This window comes from Pagrus pagrus (genome assembly GCF_965226575.1).
Source record: "Pagrus pagrus genome assembly, chromosome: 6".
NCBI classification, from domain to species: Eukaryota; Metazoa; Chordata; class Actinopteri; order Spariformes; family Sparidae; genus Pagrus; species Pagrus pagrus.
Window position 1 is genome coordinate 3993778 of NC_140190.1, and position 19264 is coordinate 4013041.

A 19264-nucleotide genomic window follows, 5' to 3' on the forward strand; every position below is an offset into this window, starting at 1 on the left:
TTTTCTAAACCCTTGGGATCTTTGGTGTGCCTTATTCCTCAGATCAAGGAAAACTAAGAGCAGTTTTATGTCTGGGAAAGTTTGGTAGATGAACATTAAATGGATGAATTTGTCCACATGTTGTGTTCATGAGTGGTGTTTGGCTGTAGTCAGGACTGACAGGAGCCTTGTTTCTCAGAGCATTGGTCGAACAAGGTCTAACTGTGGACCTAAGTCTGTGTATGTGTCAGTGTGTTCCTGGGCTGTAACATCTGTTATTTGTTTTTAATTCTACAACATTTACACTATTTACACACTTTTGTCACAATACAATTTGAGCTTATGAGCCAATGCCCTTAAACCAAAACTGATGTGCTGTGCAGAATTGGTCAAAGTCACCCGACCTTGCAAAAATGTGGGCTCTGTTGAGATTATGCTACACCTGATGCTGCCCCTCCAAGTTTACAGTTTAATGATATTAATATTTCAAAGCTGAGAACCCAAGACTGTGTGGCGTGTCCCTAAATGAATAAATAAAGTCACTGCATAGGGAGTTAAAAAACAATCAGTGTAATTCATAGATAAAGCATCAATTGTTTAATAGTTTAAGCATTTCAGAAAAATATACCTGGCTAAGTTTAAAAAAAAAAAAGATAGAAATAAATGAGTTGTACTGAAATGTCTAATTAATAATGCAGCTTGACGATTAAATGTCAATGCTGGATCTTTCATATTGAGCCACATGTGCTCAGTGTTGTAGTACCAGAGAAATGAGAAAAATAGGGGCATTATTGGTATAATTTCACTCTGAAAGACATGATTAGCTCAATAATAAAGCGGACAATAGTTGACAGTCTGGCTGGCACATGTTTGACAGTAGAGTCTTGCTGTTGTTTCGCTTTTACATTTATTGATTTGGTTCCTCCGAAGCGATGCACAAATGAGGTACAATCCATCCACAGTGGACCGAAGAGAAGCCTTTGAGATGAACAATATTCAGCTCCATGTTGTACCTAACACAACTGCCACAAGGCTTAATGCTGCATTAAGCTAACATATGAGTTTTTTTTCTCAAAAGACCTACTGAGGACTGACAGCGGTAGAAAGAGAGCATATTGTTTGATTCTGTTTGGTAACTCGTTCCAGCACCGACGGACCACACAAGAGGGTTGTGATTGAGACGTCCTCCCTCACAGCGACGGCAGCGCTCGTCGTCGTTAATTTGCTGATGATAGTGAATGAGTAGTCTCATAATCCTGAATGAGGTAATATATGTAGGTTCGGTGCCATTGGTCTCGCTGTAGGCGAACATTAGTGACTTGAACTTAATGTGAGCAGCCACAGGGAGCCGGTGGAGAGTAATTGAAAGTGGAGTAACATGAGCTGGTGGCTGGTCGAAGATTAGACGTACTGGGCCAATGGCAGACAGTCAAAATTGGCTGGCCGGCGATGCATTTCTTATCTTAATGTCATTATTTATTCACTGAAAGAAAAAAAAAAGTACCTTCTGCGTTCATCTTCTCTCTAGGGGACGGTGGGGCACAATTGGGGGGGCACTCACCTGTGGGGTGGCCCACAGTTACATCAGGGAGGTAAAACTGATCTTAATATAAACTTTAAGTTAATAATACAAAAGTTTGGCCAGCCTGGATGAATATGTGCTTTTTATTTTGTTCTTAAAGACATAATGACTCAAGCTCTGCAGGGAACAACCTGGCACAGTTGCACACATTTTGATTTGTTTAATTTTACAGATATAAATATAAAATTGTAAATGTGGCAACTGCAAACGTTGGCACTCAGTCAGTACTCAGTGATACCTTCTTTGGCAGCGATGACGCCCTCCAAACATTTCTTGCTGCCAGTCTTGCTATGGGAATATTTACCCTGCAGTGAGTGCTGTAGAAGGGATTTCAATCATCTCGTTTCTTTAAGGAAAAAAAGCTGTGCAAATAAAGTCAAATACAGTCAGTGGCACTGGCAAAGAATGTGTACATTCAAACAAACAATGAAAAGTTTTATCGTTTTTTTCATTATTTAGAAATGTAATTGGCATAAAACATAAAAATGTTGCCAGGGATGCTGTTCTTTCACTATAAAGACCATTGTTTGTTTTTATATAGTTGATATTCTATTGTATTAATCTAATCTAATCTAAACTGTCGCACATAAATAAACACATACATAAAAATCTGAATTTAAAACAGACATGACAGGTACTTTTAACAACACCTCATACTTTAAGCACCAAGGTCAGACCATGAAAAACACACCACACACTCCTGTGAGAGCTGTAGCCGTATCCTTGTTTCATCAGGATGGATGAGGAGCAGTCTTGCATGCTTTCATTCAGGGCATTCAGATGGATACACGTGTCAAGATGTGCCAGCTTGGCAGGAGGCGCAGGCTGAGAGGTGTGCAGCAGAAAAAGCTTGTCACAGAGATCAAACAAGCGAGTCAGCACCTTGCTCCAGGACAGCCACCTGCCATCAAATACAGCAACAGGTGGAAGACTTCCAGCCCATTTCCATGCTGATTTCTCAACAAAGCTGAGATTTAATTCCTCCGCTTTGATCATGTTAATCAAATTCATTGACCTTTTGCTTCCAAACAGTGGAAGTTTAGCTGTTTTCTGCACAGGTCGCCAGTTGGTGAAGATGCTGACTTTTTCCTGTAACCTTTAGGCTCAGATCTTTTTTGCATGGGTGTTAATTCTGGCAGCTATTTTTGATTCAGTCTTCTTTAGACAGAAATGCAAATAGGTTTGGTAAGATTTTAGTCATTTTTATCCTTAATTTTGGTCAGTTTTTAGTCGCAATGTTTTCTCTCTTAAAACTGATTCACTAAGGTTTCGACACTTTGAGGAAAAGGTTTGAAAAGCCGACATGTTTTCCTCGTATGTTTCACCTGAACATCTAATATTTCATAAAGCATTTCACTCGTCCTGCCAAAAACTTTACTTCTCCAGAACAAAGTCATAACATTAACTGTTAAGCCCCGCATGTTTCTCTCACAAGCTTCGAAGCTAGCAAAAGGATGTTAGCTAACATATTGACCATGTGGCTTGCTAGCAATTAGCCACAGCAGACTGCCCAGTTAAACTGACTTAACGTTGGCAAATTTATCTGCATAGTCAATAGTAGTGTTAGCTAACTGCACATGTTAATCAGTGGCACTGAGTCCATGTATATATTTTGACAGATATACTAGGTGGCGCAAATATGATGCATTTTTTGAATGTCAACACTCCATTCCAAACTCGTCATTGTGTTGTCTTAGGAAGGATAAAAGATAGTTTTCATTGACATTAACCCTGAACTGTATATTTACAACCTTTTTACAGTTTTCTTGTTTTAATGTGAATAATCAGGAGTCAGCCAGACAAAGTTTTTAACAAACTCAGTTAATAGTTAGCTAGCTAGTTCGGTTACAGCTAGTAAAATGTTTCAGCAACAGTTGTTCAGTCAGCTTCTGTCTGAAATTAAGTTTACAGCTAATTTTGAGTCGTAAATTAGCCACAATTTTCACTGTAAACTGCAAATGCTAGATTGTAAAGACTAACAGAGGGAGGCAGGGTTTAGCAACGGGTCAAGGTTGCTGACCGCAGCATGTCATTGAAGACGGGATGTAGTTTTGTCTGGCAGCAGCGTCCAGTGTGAGAAAACAAGTGTTAAAAATACTGACGGAGGAATCTCCTGCACTACTGTGATAAACCCACTCTATTTCTCATCATCACGGCTGCTCTGTTACCATGAAACCCACACAGCCTGTCCTCTGAAAAGTCTGCAATTATACAGCCTGCTGATAGCTGCCCTCTTTGTCGACAATTTCATCACACTCAAGTTGTATTACAGAAGATATACACATGCCATCACACAGTTTAAATACAAACACACAGCTGTTTTGGACTTTTCCCTCCGATTTGCTTCCACATTTTAACTCTGCGTTTGTATCTGAAAGTGGAACACTGGCTTTCTATCCCAGCAGCTTTCTTCCTTTCACAGCATTTGCTCAAAAACCAGCCCAAAAAAAAAAATCTCTTCCCTGCCTGTATGAGGCTTATTAGCTCTGGCGATTTGAAACTCCAAAAATGATCCACACAGTGCCGTGTCGTTGCAGTTTCCTGTCTTTTTAATTAGTTTAGTCTCCCTGATCCCCCCGCTGTGACTCAGCATGTTGCAGCCCAGAGTTTGAAAAAACACAGGATAAGCTGCAGTAGAGCAACAGAAGAGATGTAGAGGAGAAGTGAAATTAATGAGAAAGTGACGCAGATGTGAGAGACTGTGGCAGGTTGCTGAGATGTTGCTTTTTCCAGGTCCCATCTTAGGAAGATAGTCCTGAAGCAATACCAAACATTATGCTATTTGAAATACAATTACACAGTCAGTGTTAAAGGGCTCCTCACACCCATAAACACAGTCAGAGGTTCAGAGTGCATCTTTACAGTGTCGGCAGCATCTCGCCAAGAAATGCAAAAGAAAATATTTCTAACATTTTGTAGCTGTTTGAAGCCGACTTAAAAATATACAGTTCTTTAACACTTCTTTATAACCCTGTTATTACTTCTGTTCAGCACAGGTTGAATCACTGGTGTTTTATGGATGGTGAGGGCAGCCGTGGATACAAGTATCATTTAAATAATTACCATTAGTTAATTTTCTTGTTTTCTAAAGTCAGTTTTCTCAGGGGAACTTTAAACTTCCTGGTCAGTTTTGAGGTCTGGAATTTGAAGTGCAGAGCAGTGTCGATTCAGTCCCATCAAAACTAAAAACATGTTCAACTTGTGTTTATGTCATATCTTTCTGGTCCACCGACTACTCAAAGCGCTGAACAACACATGACACATTCACATAACTGATGGTTGCGGCTGCCATGCAACGTGCTGACCTGCTCATCAGGAGCGATACAGCACTATCTAACACATTATTTCTCTGCTCAGCCACACAGCGATGGACCAGCCATCAGGAGCAATTCAGAACTCAGTATCTCGCCCATGACACTTCGACATGCAGCCTGAACCGGGGATCGAATGGTGTCCCATTCTCTTATACGCAGTTTTGCAAAAACGCATCTAGGGAATTTCTTCAAATGGTATAAAATGTCCACTTTGACTCGAGGATCAACTGAGAATTTAGTGGTTGAAGGTCAAAAAAAGATTTGGCCATAAAAACTGTTCTCAAGAATTATATCTATATAATAAACACAATAACATTTGAAATATAAATGTCTAACAGGATAGAATTATGAAGTTATGATATATTTGTCTGAACAAAATATTAGACTCCTGCAGCTCGATTTATTGAATTCTTAAGAACAAAAAGCCACGAGCTAAATTTAAAGTGACAAACAAGAGCCACAAATAAAACATTTCAGAGTCAGTTACGAGCCCTGATGAGTAAAACTTTGAACACTGTCTAAAGTTATATGTTTTCTTTGGCTCTGGAAGAGATGGAAATACCACTGACAGCTCGGAGACAATATTTTTAACAGAAAATCAGTCCCAGGCTCGAGGTGTGGAGGACTGTAATAGGATCAAGTGGATTTGGAGCTTAACCAATACTAACGACTAAAAGTCAGTATATATTTTTTCCTCTGCTGCTTCAGTTTTGGCTCGTCTTTGTAAAAATCTGTCTCTCACAAGTCCCTCAACTTTATTGAATTGTGATACTAACGAGCTGAGGGAAGTGGAGATGGAGCCCAGGAGGAAGGTGATGCTGGTGGGGGAGGTGGCCGATCACAGGGCCCGGACTTACTCTGAAAAAGGAGCAGCAGAGGAGGTGTGAGGAGGCCGAGCTTTGCACAGAGTGCAAGATAAAGCCAGCTTTGAGTGCCTGACCTCTGAGCTGAAGGGCCAGGAGCAGAGCAGAGCAGAGGAGAGGAAAAACTCTGAACAACAACTGGCTTAACGAGCAGAGAACAGTCGGTGAGATCGAAGAAGAGGAGCTCCGGCCAAACAGCTCCACCGAATCCACATCCACTGAAAAAGCAAGCAACACCTTTTTCAATGCCAATCATCTTCTTAAGAAAAAAAACAGCAAAGCCAAAGTCCCTGTGTGGCTGCAGGACAACTCAGGTTCTGGACTCTGTTAGGAGAATTATGTGAATCGGATGGAGAGAAGGAAACTTGGAGACTTAAAGCAGGGGAGCGGCTGAAGTGCTGGAGCCTGTTGTGATGATATGCTTGAATACTCAATAGTGACGGTCATGTCTTATTTCTAAATGTCGGACATGCTGCTGTGATTCAGCAGCGCCAGAGTGCTCGAGAGCTATTTTACAAAAAAAGAAGGACGAGGACAGAAAAATCCTCTCGAATAGAGCAGGTTATTCAACGATAAGAGGAAAGAGGCTGAGGTCAATTAATTCTGAAGTGCCCCATTAACCCTGAGCTCAGAACATATTACCTCAACTCTGACTCATAAATGTGTGTTGCCTCTTGTCACTGAGGTGGGTCGTAGTTATTCTGAAAGTCACGTGTATTCAAGCATTTTGTAGGTGAGTGTCCACAGGAACCAATTCCAACGATTCCCATTCATTGTCCATGTAAGAAGCCATGCGATGCATTCTACTAGTGCTGCGTTGGGTTTCAAGAGACCAGGCTTTGCAAGTTGAGGTCTATGCGTCTGGTGCGACTCGCCGCCTCTGGGAACTCCTGAAAATCTATAAATACTAACCAAAAAACTAACCACTGTCACGTTCAAATGAAGAGGGATTCAGCAACTGCGTGGCTTATTTCTTCAGAAACACATTTCGGTAACTCTTCTGAGAATGTTTCCAAATAGCTAAGAAATCTCAGGTCTTAAGACGAGTTGGTGTTTTTCCTAACGACTACCATGTGTTTGACATTTGCGGTTTTGAATAAATGTCTAGACAACTAATATATATATTTTAGAGATTGTATTTGAATTATAATTATAACTTTGAGTTTTCTTCATCAGGTCAAAACATTCACTTTGTCCAATACTGTGGTTTATGACAAAATCCCTGCAAAACTACCCACATTCCCATCAGCCTCAACTTTAGAGGAGACAATTACATGAAATTATCTCAAGAGCAGCTCCTGAGGGCCTCAAACAAACTTGAAATCTGCTCACAAACACTCTGTCACCCCACCAGCAAAGGTACACTTCAATATTGCCAGCCTCTCTCACTGAACCAAATTCAAACAGCCTGCAAACACTGGTCCATGTTACTGTCTCTAGCTAGCAAGCGTCAACAGCGGTCTAACATGAAGAGTGACCTGTAATTAAGAGCAGCAGAACTGAAGATTGGTGACGAGTATAATTGCATTGAGTGGTAGAGGTAAGAAATGTCAAACAGATCCTTTGTTTGAACTACTTAATGTGGGCGGTGGGGGCAGATCAAACCATCCGGCAGAAGTCGCAAACTTTGGAAACTTAAAAATGTGCTATTTCAGTTACGAGGGACAAATCGTGTTTTCCCAGGATGCTGAAATAACAGGATCATGACCTGTATGCAGTAGGAAAAAGTGTTAATCTTACCTTGCTCTCCTAACCGGTGGTCCACTTAATGATAAATACAAGATAAAAAAGATAAAGAAGAAATCAAAATAAGAAATACTTGTAACACTTTGAAAATACACATATTTGATGCTTCTTACGTCGGCAGATGTTTGTCTTGATGCCGGTGCTGGAGGAAATGTTAAAGGACATAAAAATTGAGCCATTATTTTATAAGACGTTGGTCAAGTGGAAGATTTTACCTGAGGAGACACTCACAATCTGTAGGATCTGTCCTCAAGACATCATTTACATCTGTACACCATGTTTTACAGCAGTCTGCCCAGCTGTAGTTACTGAGATATCTCGCTGTGGACTAAAGTGTTGGGTTGGACCTGTTTTACACTCAGATTATATATAATATAAAACAGATCCAGTCCAGTAATTTTGACATTTTTGACAAGCACTGCAATTTGGCAATTTCACCGTGCGGCCACTTTGTTCATGCAAAGCACACAGTGGTTGTGTATTAGATGTGATGTTCCTGCTTTTAGCGTGAAGTTCTCAGTTCAACATAATGGAACCTGCAGCGCTCCACAGCAGCAGGAGACAAATGGCCAAAATTAGTGTTTAAAATGGAAACACTGATTCATAGGTTCGGCCCTGACCTGCCATATGTTTTACTACCATTTGTGCCTCATTTAATATTTAGGACAATATTTTCCCCCCACTGTAGTATTCTTGTATCTCCCCAGGAGATCTGTCTGCAGGCTGGGAGCTGGCCGGCTACCAGAGGAACACAGAGAGAGCCAGACCCTTCTTCTTAATGAAGATTAATTAATATAGAGGGCAGCCCCCTTTATAAATGATAGCTACTGTTATAAATGTAAAGGAACAATAACACTCAAACATATAAAGACTACACTCTGATTATATTACAGGAATATGTTCTTAAGGGTTTTAACTCTTCATGTACTCTAATGAACAATGAATGTAAGTCGCATGTTCCTTGTTGTGAGAAGCTTTTCTCAATTTTTTCTTCGGCATGTAGCTCGGTTCCGCCCAGGGGAGCCAGGGTTCGAACCAGCAACCTTCTGGTGGCTGGTCACCTGCTCTACCCACTGAGCTACAGCCGCCCCTTCTTGTTACTTCACAAAAGCAAAATATCTTGTCATTGATGTTATAACTTTACTTATTACTAAGATATCTTGTAAAACAAAAGTTTCTCGCTGTAATGAGAAACTAAGAAAACATTTTTGTTTGGGTCATGATGTCATTACGTCATTCAACTAAATGAAGAATCAAATGATTGGTCAAAGCCCTAAAAGGTAAAGTTCTTACATGAGAAGTAATTCCGATACACGATATATATCCAGATATATTTTATCTCCTTAAAAGCTCTTTGTAAATGCTAAAACTGGGCGACAAAATCAAATATCACAATATTTTTGACCAAATACCTCGATAGCGATATTGCAGCAATAGGGATGACTGTCAGAAAATATTAACACAATTATATTTTTGATAAATAATCACTGGTTATGTGGATATAATGACAACTATTAAGGCAAGTAAAGTCTGGTAAGTTCAGAAAATTACATCACCTTTCATATCACCATGAAACGATATCCACAATCTAATACGATATAAAGTCTCATATGACTCCAAGGATATGTTGGTTTACCATTTAACATTTAGAGGAAAAAAAACTGCATGTTAGTTTTTTTATTTCTTACATGAAGTTTTGTGATTTTGTTGTTTTCCTGTAACCCATTAGATGACTCGATTCTCTGAAAACTCACTTAGTCTGTAAAGTCATCCCTGCCAAGGCCAAAGGAGTGAGTGGACAATGAAGTAGACTCAGGCTGCACATAATGCTCAGGATTTGTTGCGTCATTGTAAGAACCAGCATCAATTGATATTATCAAACTTAAGGAAGGAAATTGAGAATGAAGATGAAGCCCTCTATTGTCCGGCTCAACGCTCAATGACATCACCTTTTCTTCTGTCTTTGTTTGTCCTTCAGGTCTGAGAAAGCAGGAGAGATTGCAACTATTCCACTGACTAAGGTGAGACCCCACACTCCTTTATGTGTGTTTGTATTGTTGAGGTATAAACCAGAAGCTATATGTTCGTTCTGATGCACTCAGTGTTAAACTAAACAAAATAACACCCGTCAACTTGAGTAGTAAGGATATTAACCTTTATTCATATCCTTTGTCATTCACATCTGAATGTCACATGAATATCTTCAGCAGTCAGAGGAGCCAGATGAGTCATGTACGAGGGAAAGAGTGGAAACATTACTGCCTGCATTGATGGACAATAAAGTTTTTGGATCCTTTGAATCCTAATGAAGCCCCTTGGAAGAGTAGATAAACTATGTCTAAAACAAAAAGCCGTCCAGTTGCCTTTGACTGATTATACACAGATAAACTGGGGTTTGAGTCATAAAGGCCGGTCCAAAACCAGAACACCGGTAATTATAAACCTCCTGCGACGCGTTTGATGTTATTCAACCGACGTAGGATCCATCAGTTTAACGTTCCACGACCGTCTCATAGGAGTGATGTTTGATGTATCAGATATATTATATGGGTCAGACTCCTAAAGGCTCCCGGCTCATTCACTCAGCAGTAGAAACCAGCATCAACACATTTTAATACCCTTAAAGACTTGCAGGGTTAAATTAAGCCTCATATCTCACTTCTGAATCTATTTATGTGATACTTAACACGTCTGCAGCTCAGCCTCCATGATGTATCCTGTGAGGTGCACTTAAAGCATGTCTGGAGCAAAATGAAAGGGTAAAAATATACATTATTATCATTATTAGTCAACAAAATAACAGTTTTTTTTACTGAGTCAGGAGCCAGTACCGATTTTGTACCAGCCCTTGATACCCATCCCTGCTATTGGCAGTGCTGTTCCACTGGATCTCTGTTGACATCTCAGTCTTTGTTGTGTTGTGTTAATGTAGTGTCAGCAAATCCTGCAAATACTAATATTCTGTGTGTTAATAAGCCTCATGCAGGGCCAGATAATTGTATGTGGTGAATCATCTGCAGCAGGATGTGCTCAGCCTGTGTTTAGATCAAACAAACTCAATTCAATTACACGGGAAACTTTTTCCCTGCTAACAGCTTCCTGGGTTGCTAATAGAAACATGCAGCAATTAGCTGTAGCGGCTGGCTGGGCTGGGCTGACAGAGTAATTGGTAGTCAAAAATTGTACAATGGAGCAGGCCGGGCTCTGCTCCTTTAAAATTAATATAGCTCAGGAGCATAAAACCGGCTGAGGCAAGATTTTTATGTAACAATTAGCTGAACTCACAAAGAGTGGAGCTTGGACCCACTGGTACAATTAGTGACGTGACCCAAGTTAACTGCGTCTGTCATGACAGTTAAATGTTATAACTCATGCAGGGACGAGTTTCTGCACGTTTTCATCCCACGCAAAGTGCTGATTTCACTGATGAGCACGACTTCAAAGACGGAGCTAATCAGTGAAAACGGTCTGAAGCAATAACCTGAATAACGGGAGACCAACAGATCAGAGAGTGATGAGACAACAACATACATCTGTGGTTTAACAAACACAAACAAAAACATTTCTAAAGTACAGAAACGTGCCTCCCTTCTTCCTCGTGTGTCCCCATTTTCCACATCCACCAACATCCATCACCCTCCCCACCATCACATGTAGATTATTAATGAACGTTACAGGGCGTACTCCTGGGTGGCTGAGCTGATCCAGGTCTTCATAGCCATCAGTGTCACTGTGTCCTTCCTGGTGATGGGATCCGCCATGAAACACACCAGTAAGATTCAGTTATTTGACTCTGTTACCACTAATGCACACACGTTGTTGTCGCCACAGAGACAATTAGAATTAAGAGAATATTGCTAGTGTTATTGCAATTGTTTACGGGCATTTCCTTTAGAGGATTATAACATTCAAAGGCACAGTGTGTAATATATTGAGTATTTAGCAGCATCTAGCGGTGAGGTCCTAGATCGCAACACTCACTCGCTAAAGTGACCGAAGACATTGACGAAGCTCCAGAAGTTACAGTGGCCCTCAGGGACAAGAAACTAATTTTCTAAATATGAACTTGTTTACAACAGTGTTGAGTATTTCTACTAATTCAAGTGATGAGGTAAAGATGTATTTGGTTACTTAGTCTATAAAACTATAGGTCATAACTTTAAAAAAAAAGAATAATAATTAGGATAATGCAAAGAAATTATTATATTCACTGAATTTATTAACTCTGTGATGAGCGGACTTCTGCTCAGTTTATCTGTCACACTAAGTCATGAGGTATCTTCTGCCAGCAAGAGAGTGAATAAGCGAATTTCCCGTCAAGTGTTTTTGTATTGACTGCCCGGGCTGTGTCTCTCTCAGTTGATGGCCTGGTGACTGCGATGTGGAGCAGCAGGCTGGAGTGGCTGTCTAAAGCCTGGGAGAGAAACCTGCCAAACAAACAGCACATCTGCTCGGCGAGAAGGTGAGTACAACGTGTGAAAAGAGAGTGAAGCTCGAGTGTTTAGTTCGATGGCTCACCTTTGTCAGAACGTGTCACAGCGGCGCTCTGTGCTCTCGCCTCACCTACAAGGAATATGAAAAAGTGTGACCTGATGTGATATCTGCTGAAGGGACAGAATCGTCTGTCATAGACCCCTAACAGGAACATTTAACGGTGTTTTGCCACAAAAAGATCAGACTTTGCACTTATAATCTGATCTAATGTTATGAGTTACACGTGTGGTTCTCCTGCCAGAGCATGTTAAAATGTCTGACCCCACACACCGATAATATTATATCGGTGAGGGAGACTGAGACAATGTATGCCAATGTCAACTAGACCTGTCATAATAAATATGTCATTAACTTATCATAACTTATTTTATCAACTTATTGATGTATGACCTGAGGCTTTTTTGCTGACCTTAATGTTTCCTGTGTTTTTGTGTACATCAGAATGTCGCCATCATTTTGGTAATGCTGTAATATTTAATTTTTATTTGTTTACGAATTTGTAATTTATTTGTTTTTTCAAACTCAAATTCCAATTCCTGAATGTTCAGGTCTTCACTCTTTGGAGAGGTGCTATTTCATTATCATTATATCAGTCTTAAAATGACAATAATATCGTTTATCATCCAACAAAAAGTAATAATCGTGACAGGCCACCCTCTGTACTCTGGTAGTTCTCACCCTGATCTGCATGTAGCTGAGAAAACAGACAAAATGTAATCAGATCTGCGATCTGGCTAAAAAGGAGACTGTTTGTAGCTTTGTGTAAAAGGAAGATATTAAATTATATCTGGATTTTATCTGAAACTTTTTTCTCTTCTCACCACACAAATGCTTCTTTTGAAGACAGAATTACAGCCCTTGTAAGCCCATGTCCCATGTCTCCACCAGCATCATCACCGCGACAGGTTATTTTCTTTTAACCCCAAATCTTTTCCTCTCCAGTGCTACTCAGTAAAGAGCTGAGGCCAAATTGTACATGTCACTGCCATGCTGTGAAATGGCACAGGAACATGGTGTTCCTAAAAGCTCTTCAATCAACCCACAGAAAGCCTGAGTGACCAAAATCCAAAAGTTCGAACTGAAAGTACTCCAAAAATGTCCAAAGACATTTCTTAAACCACCGCCAGTTATTCTACAAATCATGTCACGCTGCAGCCAAAGTTATTACTTCTTTGACAAATGTTACTGTCTTGTCATAAATTTGAGTTTAAAGCAAACATAAAATGTGTATTACACTGTTGAGGAACTTTTCCTCCAGGCACCAGACTTTCACTGTTTCTCTGCTCTCACACCATATTTCACCAAAAGCCAGCCGAAACCTATTTCACCCTCTGTTTACTGTTGGCTTCTTTAGCCGTCTCTGCTGCCTGTTTCTGGCTGTCCTGGTGTAATTATTTAACCTGCTGTGTATTTTCTGGCCCTGTGTGTGGCGTATAATTCACCTGAAACAGTTTTCAGATGTTTACTTTGACTTTTTAACTTGATTTAATGCTCCTCTCCTCCTTTCCTCTTTCTTTCTCCAGCTTGGCCAAAGGATTCATGTCACTGCTTGGATTTACTATCATTTTTATCGTATCAGTGTGTGATCCCAGGGTAAATAAAACACACACACACACACACACACACACACACACACATTAATGGTGAGGATTGAAGAAAATGAAGATCGCTGATGATGAATGATGAGGTTTTCTTCCCGTCTCTTCAGGGTTTTGTCGTCATGTTGGACAAAGTGGTGTCGTTCTCGCTCAACACTGAAGTCGGACTGTTTGTCTTCATCATGCTGAGAGAAGCCAGAGAGGACAGATTCCAGTGAGTGCCTCCACTTTTGAAGAGTATTTGTTTGGTGAACCTTTTGAGCAGATAATCAAGTTTAAATTTGGATGTTTGGCACAAAACAGATATCTGTATTTACTGTGTCTCTAAGCGTAATTAGATCTGTCACTGATTACTGTGCTGCCAGAGTGCAGGTGCAGAGTTAATGTAAAAACTAACCAATAGCGCACGCAGCTTAAATCATGTGTTCATTTGTTATGTTTCTGATCCCTGTTGAGCCCTGATGTATTATGTTTAGTTTCACATTAAGTCCAGCTATGATGATGAAAGGTCTTCATTGGAACACATCTCATGATTTGCAACATTTCTGTATCAGTCTTTTATTAATTTATTGAAAAAAAACAAACAAAAGTTTATTAATCTCATCAGATTTCAGTCGGCTTAAAGATAAAATATGTAACGAAATATGTAATGAAAATGAAAATGACTACACCTTTGGTCTATGTTTTGTTGAGTTGTGTACTAATACTATCCCAGATGTTTCCAATGATGTTCAATCCCAGAGAAATCCGTAATCCTATTCAGGGTTCAACTGACGTTTTTGGTGGCCCGTGGCTATAACTACCTTTTAAAATGTTGTTAGCACTTTATTTCACTGGTCTGCAAACTGTCCCCCTCCAGTCTAGTCTTGTTCTACAGTTAAATGTTTCAGTTTTACTGCGCAGAATGATGTATGTGCAGAGTTTGACACTAGAAGGCTGTTTTCACGTTCATTGCTGAAATTGTAAATTGTCTCTTCGCTCACTGAAAATTTGATTTTAAGAGGCGAAGCCTACAAGCAGGATTCGTCAAGTCACGTCATGTGGAAACAGATCCTGGACCCAAAATTCAGTGTGCACAAGTGCGATGTGGTTGTTTGAAGCCTCCAGTGCACAAACACACTGAGAATGGACTGTAGGAGACATCTTGTGTGCACCAGTTAAACTTGAAAAATACATTTTTTTTTTTTTTTTCTGCAAAAACCATGTCAGACACAGAGGAGATATCTTTAATAATTTCCTCTGAAGTTTTCTGTAGGACCAATTTTATTTGACAGTAATTATAGAGAAAATAAACGCAATGTTTATTTATCTCTCCAATAAATGTGTTCTGTTTTAGTAAAAGATGTAAAAGCTGACTACAGACAAGAATACAATTTAACTTAAAGTGAATAAGGTTTATTAATGAATACTGAATGAATATTTTATGTGTGTTTCAGTGGAGCTTCTACTAAAGGAAATTCCAATTTATAGTAATAATAATTGGCAATAATTGGCAACCATTTAGAAGGAAAACCAAAAAGCTGGCTGTACTATACATTGTCATCCAACTGCCTACAGGAGCAGACAGACAGGATGTGATGACATATGTCAAGTCAACATTGATTTTATTATCTACGGGGAGCAGGACACTGCGGTGCATGATGTGTAAGCTGCGACAAGTTGACGGACCGTTCCCCGTATCTGTATTACATCAACATGACTCAACCTCAACTCTAAGATGGAGGTTTTGTTATTGCGTTACAGCGGTCTGTGTCCTGCATCACGTACAGTTTTACACAATTTCCCAAAAGTGGAGATACTGTCAGTGTTTTGTGATTTGTTAGTTGAAAATCAAGTTCTGTGAGTTTAAATGTTTGGCTGCACAGCTTGGTCAGTCAGGTTTCAGATTAAAGACCAAAAACACAAACAACTTCTGCTGTGTAGTAGTCAGTAACCAGAGATTAAACTGTTCTCTCTCTCTGTTGTCCTCTCAGGCACCTGGCTGTCCCTCTGCCAGTAGGCGACTGTGTCTTCAGCCTCAGTTGGCTGCTGCCCTGCTACTTCCTGTTTGCAGTCACCTACGACGTCCTGCAGACCCTGGCGGACGTGGCTCACTACCTGCACCTGTACAGTCACGGTCTGGAAGCACATGTCCACAATCTGACTGAGGGTTTAACGGCAGCCAATCTGTCCGTCCTGCTCTGATCCTCACCAGAGAACAGACGGAGCAGCAGGGGGTTCGAATTGCCAAAAATCAGAAGCTTATCAAAGTGCTTTTATATTGTATTCATACTCATCAAGCTCCTGATACTGTTAGAATATTTTAAAGATAAGCATTATCATTGTTGTTTTAATGCTTTTGCACTCTTTTCTTTGTCTTTTTAACTACGGTGGCCTCCCTGCGCATGCAAGCTCTACTTTTTTCCTTTTATTTTATATTCCCAATTAACTGGGAACATTTTGGGTGCCAGAGGATTTTCCCACCAGGGGCCAGATGTGTGAACGAGGCGTAAGCACAAAAGAATTCATAGGCCAGTAAAAACTAGATTTACATATTTTTTGAAAAATGTCCGCAGTCCGTAACAATGTGTGTTCGTTGCTGATATTTTAAGGGTGGAGAAGAAAGTGAGTGAGTTTTAGAAAAACTACAGTTTATTACAACTTGGTTTCATTTTCAGGGTTTCAGCCTCAGTCTGTTCTTTACATCGACAGTTAGCAGGCAAAGGTATTCACTTATACGATGCTTGAGATTTATAAAACAGAACCACGTGCACACACAGCTTCATAAACCCGATGAGATGCAGACATTGAATGTACAGAGTTTAATGCATCTGGTCCCTGGTGCTGTACAACTGTAAATATACAAGTTTGAATGAAATGCTATATAATCAGATATACAGTAGGCTGAGTTATTATCAATGCACTATGCAGAGTATAAAATGGCATTTATGTGAATGAAAATGTATAAAATTATGTTCACTTCTGCTCTGTTATGTATAATATGAAATTAGCCAATTTAAATGTTGAAGTAATTTATTAAGAAGTCCCTGACAGGACTGACACCCTCATCCTCTTCATCATTTGTCTCAGTAAAGATGAATCAGAAGTTAAATGCTATTTGGTTTAATCCTGGATTTTTTACGATCAATTATGATAATTTGAACAGTTACTTATCAAACAGTCCGGCCCCCTCCGCTGCGCTCCGAGGGAGGGAAGGTGACGGTGAGACGGCGCTGACTGTGGAAATATTGATTTAAGAATTGAGTTGGCTGATATTTTTACAACTGAAAGGTGTTTATGGAATAATTATTACACTTTACTACAACCGCAAGTACGGAACTGCAAGTATCACTGCTGGTTTGAATGATTATGACAAAGTGGTTCTATAGTTAGACTCCAGTCCAGAGGTTCCCAGCCTTCTGTGCACCATGGACCATTAATACTTCTCATCCACACAATGCTGAGGACTGAAATGTAATGTGAATAACATTGATGCTGGGAAACCCTCAGTCCTGGAACTCATGTGGGTGCCACGATGATTTAACTTCACCTGTCAGTGTTGTGTAATGTTGTGGATAATCCACGTATATTTTGACAGCGACACTCAGCATGTTCACGAATCTGAACATGATGAAGATGTTAAGTCAGAAAAGTGGCCACTGAGCCAAAAGTAACTCAGTGGCATATGCCAATGGTAGCAAATGATAACAGATCGATGTGATGTGAAAAAAAAAAAGACTTGGAGACCCCATAGGAGAGACGCTGTTGGGCTGACATGATGTTCTGTTGTGACAAACTGTGTGGCACAGACCCCAGGATGGCATGAACACATCATTGGAATTTGTCAATTTGTACGAAGCTTCTACTGGCATATGCCGCTGAGCAACTAGTGACATATGCCGCTGAGCAACTAGTGACATATGCCACTGAGCTAAATGTACAAATCCCAATGAGAGATCGCAAAGTGGCCACTGAGCCAAAAGTAACTCAGTGGCATATGCCAGTAGTAGTTTTGTGGCATATGCCACTAGTGTCTCAGTGGCATAAAGGAATGTACAAGTTTCTGTCGCCCGCTGCAGCCCAGGGGTTGGGAACCTCTAACAACAAAGTATCATTACATACTTTTCCTCTGATATGACGGCTTCTCACCAACATTTAGCCCCAGTCTCATTTTTGCTTTCACATCTTATACATAACAATAAATAATTTAGCTGTGGATTCCAGTCAATGTTATCCACTTACTCTACAGTACACACTAGTCACCAGCCAGCAGAAGGTTTCATTCAGGAGAGACAAAAATCCAAGTGGCTGCAACTTCCCTTTACATAACAGTGTTCAAATAATGTTCCTTTTGTTCTACTCTGCAAAAATGCAGTGAGAATGAAGCATGTCTCTTTAGTTTCATTTCACAGAAAGCACCGGCATGAGGGAGATTCAAGCTCTTTAAAATCAATGTTCTATCACTTTATTAAAGCCAGTAGTCTTTGTTTTGACATGAATTAAACACGGATTCATTTTTTTTTTTTGTCTTGATTACTCCTGACTCCACTTTACACATAGTTTCAACATGAGTCACAGACTCACAAATAAAAACTCCAGACTCTTATCAAAATATATTTTATTCTGGACTTTTGTTTCACTGTTCTGATTGAAATGATAACGGATCATTGTAATATGATTTGGTAGAGCATGATGTTTTGGGTTAGAATAGATCCTGTGGCTAAAGTGGCCACTGAACCAAAAGTAACTCAGTGGCATATGCCAGTAGTAGTTTTGTGGCATAAAGGAATGTATGAGTTTCTGTTTTCCGGTGACCTAAATTAAACACAGATTAATTATTTTCATTGATCTTCGTTGATTCTTGATTACTCCTAACTCCATTTCACACAGAATTTCAACCCAAGTTAGACTCACAAATCGAACACTCCAGACTCATCTAATTATATTTTATTCTGGACTTTTGTTTCACTTATCTGACTGAAATGATAACAGATAGATGTGATGCGAATTGCAGAAAAAAGATAAAAATTGGAGACCCCATGGGAGAGACACTGCTGGGCTGACATGATGCTCTGTGGTGACAAACTGTGTGGCACAGACCCGAGGACAGCATGAAGACATCATTGGAACTTGTCATGACGCGAAGTTCTACTACTGGCATATGCCACTTAGCTATTACTGGCATATGCCACTGAGCTAAATGTACAAATCCCAATGAGAGATCGCAAAGTGGCCACTGAGCCAAAAGTAACTCAGTGGCATATGCCAGTAGTAGTTTTGTGGCATATGCCACTAGTGTCTCAGTGGCATAAAGGAATGTACAAGTTTCTGTCGCCCGCTGCAGCCCAGGGGTTGGGAACCTCTAACAACAAAGTATCATTACATACTTTTCCTCTGATATGACGGCTTCTCACCAACATTTAGCCCCAGTCTCATTTTTGCTTTCACATCTTATACATAACAATAAATAATTTAGCTGTGGATTCCAGTCAATGTTATCCACTTACTCTACAGTACACACTAGTCACCAGCCAGCAGAAGGTTTCATTCAGGAGAGACAAAAATCCAAGTGGCTGCAACTTCCCTTTACATAACAGTGTTCAAATAATGTTCCTTTTGTTCTACTCTGCAAAAATGCAGTGAGAATGAAGCATGTCTCTTTAGTTTCATTTCACAGAAAGCACCGGCATGAGGGAGATTCAAGCTCTT

General features: G+C 40.0%; 1 protein-coding gene across 1 annotated transcript in view; it reads left to right on the forward strand.

Annotated features, from left to right (window-relative positions):
• LOC311259031 (uncharacterized protein) overlaps positions 1-18399 on the forward strand; it is an 81083-nt gene extending 62684 nt beyond the window's left edge. The window contains exons 13-18 of the mRNA XM_084355825.1: positions 9463-9505; positions 11142-11256; positions 11844-11946; positions 13502-13571; positions 13687-13790; positions 15550-18399. Of these exons, the coding sequence (XP_084211951.1) occupies positions 9463-9505; positions 11142-11256; positions 11844-11946; positions 13502-13571; positions 13687-13790; positions 15550-15760 (646 nt within the window). The 3' untranslated portion in view covers positions 15761-18399. The remainder of the gene's footprint in view (positions 1-9462; positions 9506-11141; positions 11257-11843; positions 11947-13501; positions 13572-13686; positions 13791-15549) is intronic.
• The last annotated feature ends 865 nt before the right edge of the window (positions 18400-19264 follow it).